This window comes from Nematolebias whitei, chromosome 9 (genome assembly GCF_014905685.2).
Source record: "Nematolebias whitei isolate Nwh7 chromosome 9, NemWhi1, whole genome shotgun sequence".
NCBI classification, from domain to species: Eukaryota; Metazoa; Chordata; class Actinopteri; order Cyprinodontiformes; family Rivulidae; genus Nematolebias; species Nematolebias whitei.
In genome coordinates, this window is record NC_056506.1 from 50,141,782 (window position 1) to 50,159,243 (window position 17,462).

Below are 17,462 nucleotides of genomic sequence, written 5' to 3' on the forward strand. Positions count from 1 at the left end.
TAGCTGTTAGCATCAATTAGCTGTTAGCATCAATTAGCTGTTAGCATCCGTTTAGCACCATTAGCTCTGTTATTGTGTATTAGCTCTGTTAGCATCAATTAGCTTAGCTTGTGTTCCGGTCCGGTAAGATTTCGTCTTTGTAGCTTCCGGGTTTATTTTGTGTCAAATATGCGACTAACGGAGCTCCTGGTGGTTGTGTGAGCAGTTTCAGAGCTACGTACCGACTCTGTGCCGCTTCTCCGGTTTCCAGCTGACATCCAGCAGTCTGCGCTGACGGTCGATCACTTCTTCGTACCGCAGGATCGTCTTCTCAAACTCGGAGAAGATTTCTGAGGCAGCAGCGCTCAGTCTTTCACCGATGAACTCTCTCAGATGATGAACCGAAGACATTTTTACTAAAAACCTGTTAATACTTGTAAAGGACAGAAAACAACTGCTCCCCGTTCACCAGAGTGTTCTCGGATTGACGGCGGAAACAAAACGTCTCGCGTCTTCTTCGTGTGTTTAATAGCGGCTGAAAATAACGCGAGGGCTCTTTAGCGCCACCAAGCAGAGTGGAGCCGTTATTTCTTAGTTTATTGATAAAACATTCAGAAAAAAATAAGCACAACATTCAAATGAAAATTACACCAAAAATATTTGGGGTTATTTAACAGTTAGAAACTTCATGAACTACTACTACTATTGTTCTACTACTTTTTTTTTTTTAATTAATGTAATAAATTGTATAGTTTAGGTCCTAAAATAATGTTTTTATTGACATAATATAATATGAAGATGAAATAAAACATGAAAAATATATTCTAAAATAAAAAAATCTGTGATAAATACGTAACTCATTATCAGACAGGAATTATACCCAAAAGATTAAAAATAAATAACATTAGACGTACCCTGAATGTATCAGCAGGCCAACTAAGTCCACACTCGTCAATGCTTCTCTGCGTGGACACTGAGAAGGCATTTGGTTGGATGTTCCTAAAGCAAGCTCTGAAAGAAATGGGCTTTGATGAAAATTTTATTAACTGGTTTGAAGTACTGTATTCCAGCCCAACTTGTAGAGTACGTGTAAATGGTTATTTGTCAGAAAGTTTTCCCTTAAAAAGAGAAACGTGCCACGGATGCTGTTTATCGCCGCTTTGGTTTGCCGTTAGTATAGAATCTCTAGCAGAATTAATCAGGACATACTCATCCATTTTAGGTATATCAGATAAAATTAGGACCGACAAGTTATCATTGTATGCTGATGACGTCATATTATTTTTATTTATATTATTTAACCTTTATTTAACCAGGCAAATCCGATTGAGATCACAGATCTCTTTTGCAAGGTAGGCCTGGGCCTGAAGGCAGTCTAACATGCATGTTTTTGATCTGTGGGAGAAAACCCATGCAAACACGAGAAGAACATGCAAACTTCACACAGAAAGACCCCAGGTCCAACTGGAGATTGAACCCAGGACCTTTTTGCTGTGAGGCAACAGTGCTAACCACTGAGCCAAAGTGCTGCTAATTATTCATTAGAGATCCATTAATTTCTATATCAAAAGTTTTAAAATGTTTAAAGGGCTTTAGCCTTTTCTTGGGATTCCAAGTACCTGGTCAATGAATAAAAATCTGAAGCTATGATGATAAATGGGAGTGGGCCTTCAGAATTATCTGAAATTATTTAATTCAATTGGTCACCTAACGGGTTTCGATATTTGGGAATCAATATCACTACAAATGTCTCTCAACTGTATAAAGTATAATAACTTAATAATAAATTATCGGAAATAATTGGATCAAATTCAGAAAGAAGGTAAATGTTATCGTCATCCTTTTTGGGGAGGATTGAAACAGTCAGAAAGAATATCCTCCCCAGATTGTTGTATTTGTTTATGTCCCTTCCCATTTGGATCCCCACAATCACTACAAAAAAGCAAAAAGTTATCTCCATTTGTCTATATCTATTTGTCTATTTATCTCTATACATCTTTATTTGACAGAGAAAAAAAAAGGCCAGAATCAAATTTTCACAGCTCACCAGTGGTAAAGCTTATGGAGGCCTTAACCTACCAGATTTGAGGTTATACTAGGGGGGGCTAAAACAGAGTAAAGAAGCAACATGGTTGACCTTTGAACAAAGTTCATGCCCTAAATTTCATATAATAATAACAACAATAACAATAATAATAAATGTATTTAAAAAGTGCCTTTCAGGACACCCAAGGACACTTTACAGCAAGAAACATATCAGATAAGATTGTGTAAAAACAAACAGAGTGCAAAGACCAACGGGAATAAATTGAAACCTAAAATACATAAAACAAAGTTAAGAAGGAGACGCTAGTCTAAAGAGATTTGTTTTCAGAGTAGTCTTGAACAGAAAAAGAGAGATGGTGAGATGGAATGTAAATGTTAGATATTTCAGAACACCTTGTATTATTTCTAAATTTGATAAGGCCAAAATAAGCTTGTGCTTGAGACATTGTGGACAAGTTGGAAGATCATACATACATATTTTGGGATTGTCCAAAGACTAAACATTTATGGAAAGAATTAGGGAAGAAATTTCAAACGTCTTGCACACTTACATTGAGTGGAACCCCCTTTTTGTCCTAGGAATGCTCCCGAGTGATTTGTTAAGTAAAGAGCAACTGTACCTGCTTGGGACCCTTATACAGGTGGCAAGAAAAAAAAAAAAAAAAAAAAAAGATCACCCTATCGTGGAATAAACCTCTAAAAGCTAAACTATTAATTTATTTAAGAAAAGATGGAAACCATTAATAACATATTTGGAATTGACATTATAGCGTGTTAGTTTCTGTGTTAACAGATTCACTTACAGGTATCTGGACATGATGTATGAGAAACACCTTCCCTTTGTTTTTGCTTTAATTTCTTTAAAATGGAAAAGTTTTATTAACATATGAGTCGCTGAGATGTTCACTAAGGTTTCTGTTGAATTGATTCTTTTTAGTTTGATGTGACAGAAAATAGTGTCTGTAAAAATTTGGAATGTGAATAAAACAATTTGTTAAAAAAAATTATAATAATAAAAAGAATAGAAATACCGATATGTTGTCTTTAGTACAAAAGAGACATCTTTAATCCATTTAATGCAGACAAGTTCACTAATCTCAATTTGTAAACTTTTTTTAATCAATGTTTTTAACAGGATATCTTAACTTATGACCTGCATCTGAGCTCAAATAATAACTAAGCTAGTTTTACTTTGTTTCAGTCTGAGCTGCAAAAAGCCCAACAGTGTTTGCTGGAACAAACTCTTCTGTAAACGGAGGCAGGATTCAAAGCTTTTCTAAAGTTTCTCCACATTCTGAGAGTTTTCTCCTCGCTGGAATCATTTGGTGAAAATTCTCCACAAGTGACCGAAGATCCACTCAGTCTGTGTGAACTTTCATGTGACGATTTCGATGGGAAATGTGATTAAAACATTTTCCACAGGTTTGACAAGAAAATGGTTTCTCTCCTGTATGAATCAGCATGTGTATTTTCAGACTTGAAGACTGATTAAAGCTTTTCCCACAAGTTTGACAAAAAAATGGCCTCTCTCCCGTGTGGATCATCTTATGACGATTCAGATTAGAGGTATGACTAAAACGTTTTCCACAGGTTTTACAAACATACAGCTTCTCACCTGTGTGACTTCTGATGTGGATGACTAACTTGCTAAAAGCAGGGAAGCTTTTACCACAGAAGGGACAACAGTACTGCAGTCTGTCAGAGTTCTGGTTCCTAATTGAGTGGACCTTGATGTGTCGGATCAGATGTGAATTATCTATGAAAGTTTCTCCACAGATTTGACAAGAAAACAACCTCTCAAATGTTGCTGGTTGGTCTGCTTTGTCACCGTGACGCCTGTCTGTGTGATCAGTCTTTTGTGAATGCTCTGAATTTTCATGTGACCCTGAATCCTGGTCCTCAGGTCCAGCAGAACTCTGAAAGATGAGCTGCTCCTCGTCTGGTTCTGGTTCACTTTCTTCAAACAAAGCGGTCACCATAAACGGATCAGTCTCCTGCTTCAGCTGGAGCTGATCTTCATCCTGATTGCTGCAGAGCTCCTGCTCTTCTTCTTCTTTGATTATTGTAGATTCTGGTTCTGGTTCCTCCTGGTCCAGGCTGGAGTTCCTCTCCTGGTTGTAGAGCTGCTGGTCTGTGAGGATCAGCTCCATCTTGTGGACTGGTTCCTGTTGGAGGTCTGAAAGGACAAAACAACAAAAAAAAAGAGGTCCAATATTAAACAGTTACGTTCAGACAGTCATGGTAATTTTTTTTTTACTTAATAAAAAAAAAAAAAAGACTAAAATACAGCTGGAGGGAAAGCTTTTTAAATCTGGGTGACTTTGGTCTGCAGAGTGAACAGTCTTTCAGAAAAAAAAGAAACTGTCCAGATGACCTGACTGAAAAATGTTGGATTTTATACCTGGATTATTGAGCATGGACTTTGTTATGGTCTTTCAGAGTTGCATCAAAATGCTTTGATTTCTCCAGTTTTCTCCGAAGTAAACACAGGACACCAACAGATTATTTGTTGTGGCTCCTCAGACTGATGAAGTCTTTTGGATGAAAGACGAAACGTTTCATCAAAAACAAACCGTCCAGAGGACCTGACCTAACTTTGTGCGATCAACAGATTATGTTATGTTTGTTTTTTACTCATATACCGGTAGATTAACACAAGGTCAACAATGCAATGAAATGTTCAGGATGAGAAGAAAACCTTCGGCTTTCGCAAAAAAAAAAAAAAAAAAGAAATACTAAAGCAAGCAATAAAAGTACAAAATAAAGAACCAAAAAGTGAAAACGGCTGAGGAAGGCCGGCCAAGCGCACCAATGATCAGGCATCACTACAGCCCCACACCACAGGCCCGGAGAGGCCCCGGCACGCCACCTATGCACCCCTCCCCACACACAGCACCCCCCACCGCGAATGTCACATCAGGCTGACCAGCCAGCACCCCGTCAAAGCAAAGCCACGCCCCCGACCACCACCATGCATCACCAACGACCACACACACACACACACACATACAACCGACTCCCCGCCAGAACCCGGCAGCCACCCCAGCCAAAAGGCCGGCCATTGCAACCAGGAACCCTGATCAAAAGATCCAAACAACCCAGGGAGCACCGGCCCCACCCCCAATCGCCCCCCAAGGCCCAACACCCACCCACAGCCCAGACACCAACCAGGCAGCCTACCCCCACCCCTTCATGCCCCTGACCCCAAATGTCAAACGGAGAACGATATAAAAAAAACAGGAAGACCCAACTCCTCCCACTCAAATAAGGTGTTGATGCATGTTGTTATATAGTGTATGCCACTTGATTGTTACTGTATGTGCTGCTGACTATCCATGCTGCTGATCTCTTACTGCTGATTTATTTCATGCTGCTGTATTTATTCATAATCATCTGCTCACACAGACTTAAGTTCGTGCTGCTGTTGTTCGGCGTATTGTTTTTGCACTTTAATTCAAAAAGACTCATGATGTCATTGCTGCTCAGAGGATACAACGTCCAAGACTCTTCATCATTCAGATACAAAATGAAAAACTCAAATTAGTTCAGTTTGGGGAGAGTACTGGAGTAGAGTTTAGAGAAGGTATACCTGCGATCGGAGTGTCGCTGGTCAACTCCCCAGACCGAGATCAAAAAATGTGGGTGGAAAATGTTAAACACCTACACCTGCCTCCATCCTCATTAGCCCCACTCAGGGCCCAGGGAGCAAGGGCCTTGGTCCCTGGGCGCCTTTGATAGCAGCTCTTTGCTTCACGTGTGTGCTCACATATGCAGTGGGAGAAATGCAGAGAATTAATTTCACCATTGAGGCTTATTAGAGTACAATAAAATAATAAAACAATAATAATAATAACTTCAATTAGTTCTGTTGCCATCCATTAGCTCTGTTAGCACTCATTAGTTCTGTTAGCATCAATTAGCTGTTAGTATCCCTTTTTTTTGTATCCATTAGCTCTGCTGTTATCCATTAGCTCTGTTAGCATCCATTTATTTATTTTTTGTATCCATTAGCTCTGTTAGTATCCATTTTTTTTTGGTATCCATTAGCTCTGTTAGTATCCATTATTTTTTTTAGTAACCATTAGTTCTTTTGGAATCAATTAGTTCTGTTATCATCCATTAGCTCTGTTAGCATCCATTAGCTCTGTTAGCATCCATTAGTTCTGTTCAGTGTTGCCAGGTGTACGATAATTATTGTATTTGTACGACAATTTTGCCCTCTGTACGATCAATAATCCCAAAAAAGGCCAAATATATGATAATTTGACCATTCCGTGAATGTGTGGTTGTAATCGGTTGTCATCAGCCTGTTGCAACTGTCGGAATTTTTTGTGAACCCTGAAGGTATCTGTCCGTAAACAGATGCATGACTGGCTGGAAGTTCCATCCAATAGTACTTTTCTAAATGTTACTTACGAGTGGCGTGTTTCCGTTTGCCTCAGAACAACGGCCATGATTGGCTGAATAGTCCGCTGCGCCCACCCCATGAGTGAGGAAAAGAAAAAAAAGAAAAGAAGAAGAAGCAGAGCCGGTCTGGAAGCGGATCCATCACTACTGTAGTGCATCAATAGATTTGTTATTTTGGTTATGATGGGTGTACGATAATTTCCCTCAAAATACAATAATTTTATGTCTCTAGTACGATAATCTTACATTTCTCATCTGGCAACACTGGTTCTGTTAGCACCCATTAGTTCTGTTAGCATCAATTAGCTCTGTTGTTATCCATTAACTCTGTTAGCGTCCATTAGTTATATTAGCGTCCATTAGTTATATTAGCGTCCATTAGCTCTGTTAGCACCTATTAGCTCTGTTAGCATCCATTAGCTCTGTTAGCATCCATTAGCTCTGCTGTGATCCATTAGCTCTGTTAGCATTAATTAGCTCTGCTGTTATCCATGAGCTTTGTTAGCATCCATTAGCTCTGTTAGTCAGAGTCAGAGTTTCTTTATTGTCATTCGCACCTCATGTGGTACATGTGGTGGAGCGAAATTATGTACACGGGGTCCCAGTTACATCCAACAATAAAATGTTGGCATCAATTAGCTCTGCTGTTATCCATTAGCTCTGTTAGCATCAATTAGCTCTGCTGTTATCCATGAGCTTTGTTAGCATCCATTAGCTCTGTTACCACCCATTAGCTCTGTTAGCACCTATTAGCTCTGTTAGCATCAACTAGCTCTGCTGTTATCCATTAGCTCTGTTAGCATCAATTAGCTCTGCTGTTATCCATTAGCTCTGTTAGCACCCATAAGCTCTGTTAGCATCCATTAGCTCTGTTAGCATCAATTAGCTATGCTGTTATCCATTAGCTCTGTTAGCGTCCATTAGCTCTGTTAGCATCCATTAGCTCTGTTAGCATCCATTAGCTCTGTTAGCATCCATTAGTTCCGTTACCAATTCAGCAATTCGTTACCTGTCAGCATCAATTAGCTTGGCTAACGTGTTCCAAGTTCGGTATAATTTCGTCTTTTTAGCTTCCGGGTTTAATTTCTGTGTGTAATCTGTGTAATCTAACGGAGCTCCTGGTGGTTGTGTGAGCAGGTTCAGAGCTACGTACCGACTCTGTGCAGCTTCAGCTCAGGTTTCCAGCTGACATCCAGCAGTCTGCGCTGACGGTCGAGCTCTTCTTCGTACCGCAGGATCGTCTTCTCAAACTCGGAGAAGATTTCTGAGGCAGCAGCGCTCAGTCTTTCACCGATGAACTCTCTCAGATAATGAATTGAAAACATTTTGTTTACTAAAAACTGAATAAACACTTTTAATGGACGGAAAACAACTGCTCTCCGTAACGTACGCTGACCCCACAGAACAACGATACGGTTTCTTCTTCTTTGATTTTATTGGCGGTTGGCAAACCGCTTGTTAGTGCGCATTACCGCCACCTTCTGAATTGGAGTGTGAACCAGAATTAAACCCCAACCTATTTTCTCCTGAAAAGTTCTGATTTTACAAGAAAATGAAAATATGCCCAACTTAAAATGTGAATTGAATTTAAGCGAAGCAATTCAACTAAATTAAATTTTTTGCTCATGAAATTGATTTTGAAGAATAACTCTTTCTCTGTGATATTTTATACAATCTGTTCTACTGTCTCTTGTGATTGGCCACATTCACAAACTCCTGTAGGATGTTTTCCTATTCGTTTTAGATTAGAATTTAAATATGTATAACCAAATTGAAGTCTTGATAAAATATCCTCTTCCCTCCTCTTCGATGTTTCCCTCATCCTACCCACAATTTTTTGAAAATAATAAAAATGTCTCCCTTTCCACTCCTTGTTCCATTCCTCCTGCCATTTCTTCCTTAACAATATATTTTATTTCTGATTTGCTGTATGAGACTTATAAGGAATTTTTTTTTATCTTTGTAGAAGCTTCTTTAACAAACTTATCTGCAAGTCCATTACCTAAAATTCCTATACAAGCAGGGACCCAAATTAATCTTAAACTCCTGATCTTTTAATTCTATACAGTGTTTGTAAAATTTCTATTACAACAGGCCTTGATTGAGAATGAGCAAGCTTTATACTGCAGATTACACTACTGGAGTCTGTAGCAATTAATATTCGGATACATTTTGGCGTAGCATACTCTTCTTCGATGCCAAGGTATCGTGTAAAAATGCAACAGCGCCTCCATCGGTCACGAAACGTTGGTTACGTACTGTAACCCCAGATTCTATGAATATAGGCGTAGCCCTTTAAGGCTGTCGCTGATGGTTTATCCCGTTATGCGCAGCATAAGCACTGAAAAAAATTAGTCCACGCCCACCTGCTGTGTGGGCCCCACCCGGTCCGTATAAATTACGTTAAGAGCGGGAAATCGGCTCCCAAAATAGCTTTTTTCTTCAGCCATTTAGGAGCCAGTGAGGCCCGACGCTTAAAGGGCTACGCCTATATTCATAGAATCTGGGGTTACAGTACGTAACCAACGTTCTATGTCATATAGGCTTCGCCCTTTAAGGCTGTCGCTGATGGTTTAAGGGCGAAGCGGATGTGGTCCTCGCCTCACTGGGTCCATTCGAACACAGTAAGAAGCGGAAGCTTGCCCAAAAAGCGTCTTGTCACTCAGCTCCCCGTGTGCATAAACTACGCATCGCGTAATTATGTGCCATGCACAGACGCATGTTGTGTAACTATGCGTTCTGACAAACATGAATACCCCGGAAAAACTTTCAACGGGAAGAGGAAGTTAAAAGAGGGGGGGGAGGGGGGCATGAACCAACTGGTTCATGGCTGAACAGTATAAACAGATTAATGTCCATGAATTGATCAATAATCAAATGAACTGATTGTTAACAATAATCATGAACTGATTAGTGACAATAGAACCAAAATCACAGACACGACTGTGACTGAAAACAACATCTCACACTGTAATGCATGCAGACAGAAGTGAGCTTAAACAGAGTTCCATGAGAACAACAATATTCATTCTGTTAGGGCACTAAGGACAGAATGTGTCATGGAACGAGCCGTTACATCACGTAGGTAAAAGCGAATAAATGAGCAGGGTGTTGACCATGCAGCCGCAGTGCAAATGTCCTGCATTGACATACCATTATGCAGAGCAGTCGAAGATGCGATACCCCTGGTGGAGTGTGCTTAGAGGTTGACAGGAGGCCCTAAATCTGATGCTCTGTAGGCTTCAGAAAAAGGCCTCACACAGCCAGTGTGACAAGCGCTGGGTGGATAACGGCGACCTGCAGAAGCATCTCTATAATGCACAAACAATTGTTGAATTTGAACGCATTGCAGCTGTGCGCGTTACGTAACACGTCAACGCCTGCACCGGGCAGAGAAGATGAACAGATGCTTCCCCTTCTGATCTGTGGGGGGGAAAAAACCCCTCCAACGACATCACTCTTGATTTAAAAGAGCTCGTGATGTTTTAGGCATAAAAGCTGGGTTGGTCTTAAATCAGCTGAGCTGCCCGTCAGCCTAATTCTAAGGCATGACGAAACAACAGAGAGGGCAGATAATTACTTACCCTCTTAGCGGGTGTTAAAACCAGCAGCAGGACTGTTTAAAGAGACAAGAATTTAAATGAAAACTGATCCAGAGGCTCAATTGAAGCTTTGATCAGGGCTCGCAGGACCAGCGTTAAATCCCACTGTGGAACAAGTGGGCATGAAACAGGCCTACATCTCTGTACACCTTTTAGAAACCGCTTCATCAGCGGGTGATTAAAAGCTGTTCTGTCTCCAAACCCTTTGTGGCAGGAAGAGATGGCTGCAACGTACGTTAAAGCGTACTGAAAGCCAACTCCCTATCCATCAGGTGTTGTAGAAAAACAACACGCTGCCTAAAAAGCATGAAGTGGTCTCTAAACCTTCTCTGTACACCAGCGCTGAAAAGCCGTACCCTTGATGTGTACAGAACTGTGGTAGATGCAGCACGTGAATCTTGAATTGTGCACACTATCTCCTGAGGGAGACCCATCCTCTAAGTGGGACCGCTCAGCGGTCAAACCCACCGGTGTTGACCTATTTCTGGGTAACTCTTGGTCGCTCCTCCTGCCTGAAGGAGAGCATCCTTCCTCCACGACAGTTCCACGGCGACCCCACAACAGACGTTGCAGGCCTGGGAACCATAGTGCGTTCACACGCCGGGAGCCACCAGGAGAGCTGTCAATCCCTCCTCCTGAACTCGGTTCATGGACCGTAAAAAACAGAGGAGGTGAGGGAAAAGAAACGCGTAAAAAGCGTTTTGGGCCACCGACTGTGAGCAAATGCGTCCCCCCCCAGCGATGGATCGTCTCGCGGGCTCAGGGAAAAAACCGTAGTTGACATTGCGCGTTCTTCTCGCGTCGCAAACAGGTCCACAGCTGCTTTGCCAACTTCTGCTGTGTCTGAAAAACATCAGATCCGGATGGAGGATCCGGTCCACATAACGTGGGCCGCCCTTGGACGTCACATCAGCCCCTCTGTTCAGAACATCGGATATGTAAACCGCTCTAATAAAAGCAGGTTTGATGAACCCAACTCAGTAGCTTCCGCGCAATGTGTACCATCTGGGCTGAACGCACACCCCCCTGGCGGTTTATGTACGCAGCAGTCACCATGTTGTCTGTGTGAATCAACACGTGTTGATTCTGTAGCACGGGAGCAAAATGTTGAATCACATTCAGCACTGTGCGACACTCCAAAACATTGATGTGGGCTGATGTGCGGTGGGGCCACAGCGCCCCTACTGCTTGAGATAGGCATGTTCCCCCCCCCAACCTGACAGAGACGCGTCCGTGAAGACTGACACGTGACGTGGGTCTGCTGACGGGGACTCCCTCTGACAGAGCCAGGGTGTTTCCCCAGTGTCGGAGGTCTGCTCCCATGGAGGGAGGGACAGTGATCATCCGTCTCTTTTGTTTTACTGGATCCACACGCAGACGCGTAAACCACCTCTGGAGGCGTCTCATGTGTAACAAACCCAGCGGGACCACTGTGTGAGCTGATGACGTCATTCCCAACAGCTTCATGACGGAGACAGCTGTTACCACTTTGCCAGGTCTTACGTGGCGTAATTGGTTTTTAGAGTGTCGATTCTTGTTTGTGATAAACGAGCCGTCATGATAATTGAGTTTAATTCCACTCCCAGATAACAATTATCTGGGCCGGGAAAATCGAGCTCTTCTTCCAGTTATGGCGAAACCCAGATTTAGCAGGTGTGATGCTAACACCTGAGCCTGTATCAATGCTTCCTGTCTGGAGTGAGACAGGGGCAGCAGGTCGTCCAGGTAAAACAAAACTCTCATCCCTGCTTGTGCAGTGGATGCAGGGCTGTCTCCACACACTTTGAGAACGTACGAAGCGCGAGGGAGTACCCAAAAAAGGCAACCTGTTGTACTGGTACTTCATCCCTTGAAAGGCGAAACGCAGAAATTTTCTGTGTTTTGGGATGATTGGTGTGTGAAAATAGGCATCTTTTAAAACGATGGAGACAAACCAGTCGTTTTCCTGGATGTTGTCCAACAGCTGTCTGTTCATCAACATGTGAAAAGATCTGTTCATGATCGCTTTGTTGAAAGCTGACAGATCCAGAATCGGTCTCATCCCTCCGGTCCTTTTGGGGACCAGGAAGTAGCGTGAGTAAAACCCTGTGTTTTCCTCCTCGTTGGGAACTCTTGAGATTACACCTTTTATCAGAAGCTCTTGGACTTCTGCATTTAAGGCTGAGACTTGGTCTGTTGATGACAGGACCGTCTCTATACCTCCTCCGAACGGAGGGGGTCGGGTTGCAAACTGCAGCGTGTAACCCTTGCATAACACTCTGTCCATCCATCTGTCCGGTGAGCATGTTTTTAACCACTCTGCGTGACGTTCGTGGAGTGGACGTGCGTTTAAATGATGTGCCGTGTTTTGAACGGATGTCATCCAAACCTCCGCCTCGACCGCCGTCATGCGTCGCGGAAATGTTTTCCGCGTGACCCAAGGCGAGGCTTTCTCGAAAGGGCTGTTCTGCGCGCGCCCGCGCGCTGTGACTGGATCGCGGACCAACCTTCATGTCCGGGCGGGGCGGTGTGTGCTGAGGCGAGGCGTGTGTCAGCTGATGAAGTGAAGGTTGTGAGCCTCGCGGGAGCGCACGTTTCCTCTGGAGGGACGCGCGCCGCTCTCGCTGAGGGCGGGGCCCGTCATTGGATTCATTCAGCTGTCTCACGCTTATGCCGCCGTGAGCTGCTGATCGCTGGGACGCGGTGGATGACGGCCACTCGCGTTCATTCAGGAGAGGCGTGTGTTGTTTTCGCTGAGAGCAGGGACCTCCACCGGACCCGGCCTGCGGTCCCACATTTATCCCGATGTGGGCCGGTGAGCGCCGGGCAGCTGTGCGTGCATCATCGACACAGTGCCGTTTGGATGGAGGCTGCTTGCCTCGCTCGGGTGCGCGTTAACACCGTTGGGAGGTGATCGTGCGGGTCTGATTGACAACAAGTTATTTCGCTTACCGTGGTGTCACGTGAGCGTCTGGGCATGTGAAGGAGCGGCGGTGGATTTAAAAAACCTTTATTTAAGGACACCGGCTCTTATGAGTGGAGGATGTGTGTGTAGCGGCTGTGAGCTCATCCGAGCTTACAGACTGGCTAAAAACAGGCATTTTGATCTTTGAAAAATCATTTATTCAATTCCTGTGTCATTTATACACACATCCTCCGCAGACCGTCATTTCTTAAAACTTCTCCCCCGTGAGCCCTGCGGTTTGTTTGCTCCGAGCGCCGTCTGCAGGCGATCTCTGGGGAAAACGCTGAAGTGCAGGCTGCCGGACTGAGGAGGGGTGGTCTCTGGCGGGCGGGGCTGGTGGTGGAGCTGGGCGAGACGAAGCTGCTGCTGCCGTGGAGCGTCGATGTTTCTGCCTCTGCTTTCGACGATCTCTCCAGCGGGCTGGAGGACGGAATGAGCCGCGCAGCTTGATGAGATGGCGTACAGCTTCCGACGTCTCCTCCGACTGCTTCGAATTCGTCAGCATGGACGTCAAGCTGCTTCCGAACAGCGCGTCCGATGAGATGGGGCCCTCCATCCGGTCTTTGTGCAGCTTTTCCGGCAGCAATGGAGAGTGACGGAGCCAGATGGAACGTTGGATTACCGTCATCCATGCTACAATCCTCGACAGGCAAACCGAGGGAGCGGCGCACATGTTGAGGATGGCGTCTGCCGATCTACACAGGGAGCTCTTTGTCTCCTCCGGCAGGTCTGAGGTCTCCAGCCTTTTCGACATGCTAATGCTAGCAGCGCATGTTGTTGCTAACTGCGGTTGCCTGAAAACACGTCGGTGGGCTCGATTGGAGAGCTTGGTCGCCGTCTGGTTCCTCCGGAGGGACGGGACGCTGCTCCGACCTGGACAGCTTCGCTCCGGAAGCTTCCGCGAGGCTTGGCTCCAGGGGAGGGAACCGAGGAATAGCGTCAGTTGCCTTACAGAGGGAGTTCTTTGTCTCCAAGGCAGGTCTGCGGCCTTCAGTCCCTTGGACATGCTATATGCTAGCAGCGCACGTTGTTGCTAACTGCGGCTGCCTGGAAAAACACGTCAGTGAAAAATAACCTTTCCGCCGATCATCCGAACTGGCGGGAAAAGGCGAGGGACGTAGAAAAAAGGGGTCCCTTCATGTCAGCCTCCTCCCGGGTTCCGCCGGGCAACCCCTGAGGGCGCTGTCGGCCGGGAGCGGTGTGATCGCCGATGCGAAACGAGGTGAGATGGGGTGAGCATTCACTCAGCCCCCCTCCACCTACACTACGCTCCCCGGGAGGGAATGAGCAGCGGGGGCTGCAGCTGAGCACACCTTGCCCCGGAGGAACCATCCGGTTCGCCCCGAGGGTCGGCGATAAGAGGAAAAACACAAGATGGCGTTGTCCAGCGTGTAATGACCTGTCACTGGGAAATGTTCCCCGACGCTTACCTTGGAATAAGACTGCTGTCATCTTCTCCTCGGGGAGGAGAACTCACCGGACGACCGGAGGTCGACTGCCGGGCCAAGCATCTTCCGCAAAGGTTGGTCATTTACACAATTTATCTTCTTAGTTCTTCTGACAGTGCTATATTAGCTCGCTGAAGAAAAAATGGGGGAGCCGATTTCCCGCTCTTAACGTAATTTATACGGACCGGGTGGGGCCCACACAGCAGGTGGGCGTGGACTAATTTTTTTCAGTGCTTATGCTGCGCATAACGGGATAAACCATCAGCGACAGCCTTAAAGGGCGAAGCCTATATGAAATAGAACTTAATTTTTCTTTGTGTATTTAAATGCAGCTGAAAAACAATGCGCCTTTTTAGCGCTACTAAGCAGAGTGGAGCCGCATATAAAAAAATATATATATGTATATATATATTATATATATATATATAAACCACTTTACATTGTAAGGCAAAAAGAAAAACAGCTTGTAGTAGTTTATTCATACAAAATTCACAAAAATTAATACAATTTATACCAAAACTATTGAGGGGCTAACAGAAACTTCATAAACAATGTTCTACTACATTTTTATTATTAATGTACTAAACTGTGTAGTTTAGGTCCTAAAATAATGTTTTCATTGACATAATATAATATGAAGATTAAATAAAACATAAGAAACCTTTTTTTTTTTTTTTATGGAAAAAATTGTGATAGTATATGTTGGATCTAGTACAAAAAAATGACCAAAATTAGACTTCTTTAATTCACTTAATGCAGACATGTTCACTAATCTCAATGTTTAAACTTTTTATATCAATGTTTTTAACTGGATATCTTAACTTGTGATCCGCATCTGCGCTCAAATAATAACTAAACTAAGCTAGTTTTACTCAGCTTCAGTCGGAGCTGCAAGAAACAGTTTGCTGGAACAAACTTCTGTTAACACATCAGGAGTCAAGGCTAATGTTTCTCCACATTATGAGTTTTGTTCTTCTTCTCGCTGGAATCAGTTGGTGAAACTTCTCCACACGTGACAGAAGACCAGCTCAGCCTGAGTGAACTTTCATGTGACGATTTCGATACGAAGTGTGATTAAAACGTTTTCCACAGATTTGACAAGAAAATGGCTTCTCTCCTGTGTGAATCAGCATGTGTCTTTTTAGAATTGTAGACCGACTAAAACTCTTCCCACAGTTTTGACAAAAAAATGGCCTCTCTCCCGTGTGAATCATCTTATGACGATTCAGATTAGAAGTATGAACAAAACGTTTTCCACAGATTTTACAAACAAATAGTTTATCACCTGTGTGGCTTCTTAAGTGGCTAACTAATTTACTATAAACATGGAAGTTTTTATCACAGAGGGGACAACGGTACTGCAGTCTGTCAGAGTTCTGGTTCCTAACTAAGTGAACCTTTATGTGACGGCTCAGAAGTGATTTCTTACTAAAAGTTTCTCCACAAAGTTGACAAGAAAACAACCTTTCAGATGTTATTACTTGGTCTGCTTTGTTACCGTGACACCTGTCTGTGTGATCAGTCATTGGTGAACACTCTGTCTTTTCTTCTGACCCTGAATCCTGGTCCTCAGATCCAGCAGAACTCTTATAGATGTGGTGCTGCACGTCTGGTTCTGGTTCATTTTCTTCAAACAAAGAGGTCACCATAAACAGATCAGCCTCCTGCTTCAGGTGGAGCTGATCTTCATCCTGACTGGTGCAGAGCTCCTGCTCTTCTTCTTTGATTATTGTAGATTCTGGTTCTGGTTCCTTCTGGTCCAGGCTAAAGTTCCTCTCCTGGTTGTAGAGCTGCTGGTCTGTGAGAATCAGTTCTGTTTTGTGGACCAGTTCCTGTTGGAGGTCTGAAAGAACAAAGTAACAATAATACTTAATTATTTATAATAAATATTCTTATATTATTATACGAGACACGGTCCTTAGCGGTTAACAAGATGGCTAACGCTTTAGCCGTCTTGTTCCACAGTTGAGACTGGGACTGTGTCTTTAGCGATATGATAAGCTGCTGCTTTATTAATGTCGTGCTCTCACTGTTCCTCTCATAAGGCACAGCATGGCTAAGTGAGTTTTATACCGTGGTCTGTTTCAGAGAGGGAGGCCGAAAACCCAGTCGGAGCTGCAGCTTATAACTTAACTTGTAGTGCTGTTTGAAATGGTGAAATAGATTTGTAATGTAGCAGTATAGAAATATAATAATAATAATAATAATGTGTATGTATTGTCATCATTGTATGTTCCCATACAATTGCGAAATTGGCTCTCATACATTGCTATAGAAACATCACTTCCAGTTAAATGAGGTGGGCGGGGTATAGAAGGAGGCAGCAATGCTCGTTCTGGCACCTTGTTTCCTCGTGCTTCTGCTACGTGGCTTGCAACCCGTGTGGAATTTGGGTGCAGTTGGGTGGCAGATCGCCGGTGTGGTGCATGCTGTTCTGGCCTGCGTGTGGTAGGTGTCCTCTCTTGGTGCACTACAGTTGATTTTTATAAAGTTCTAATCCTAGTGTGATCGTAGGTGAACACCAGTTTGCCACTTTCCTCCTCCTCCTTCCATGTGTGTGTGTGTGTCTGCATGTGTGTGTCAGCAGTTGAGTCCCGACTCATTATCAGCCTTCAAGTTTAATGCATGTTGATTTAAGAAATAGTGATCAGCTAAGTGAATGTTAAAGGTCTTTGTCCGACCTCTGGCCAGCTGATTCTGGACCACGGCTGTTTTGTTTCTCTGGATAATTGTTTTCCAAGTCTGCAATCCTGTCTCAGGTGTCATAAATATTTTGTGGATCTCTGAACTGGTGTGCCTTAAAAATAGCACAACATTAATGAGCCCCACTCGGTACCACCACAGTAGTTCTGACCTTCTGTCGGGACTTGTTCTCTGCATTTTCTACAGAAAACATTTTTTCTGCTGCTCATCTGATCATTTAAATCCAAACCATCTCCAAATAACAGCCAGTGTTTTTCTTTTTGCTAAGCTGCTCTTAATATCTCCCGTGTTGTGTTAAACTCCAGCCCAACTGGAGAAGCAGGAAGCGGGGGG

General features: G+C 43.7%; 1 protein-coding gene across 1 annotated transcript; it reads right to left on the reverse strand.

Annotated features, from left to right (window-relative positions):
- Nucleotides 1-3,176: 3,176 nt before the first annotated feature.
- LOC119415289 (zinc finger and SCAN domain-containing protein 2-like) lies at nt 3,177-7,850 on the reverse strand. Its single transcript, XM_037682467.1, has 2 exons — nt 7,586-7,850; nt 3,177-4,201 (listed from the first exon to the last, which is right to left on the reverse strand). Exons 1-2 carry the CDS (start codon nt 7,755-7,757, stop codon nt 3,384-3,386), a joined length of 990 nt encoding a protein of 329 aa, XP_037538395.1. The 5' UTR covers nt 7,758-7,850; the 3' UTR covers nt 3,177-3,383.
- Between the last annotated feature and the right edge of the window lie 9,612 nt (nt 7,851-17,462).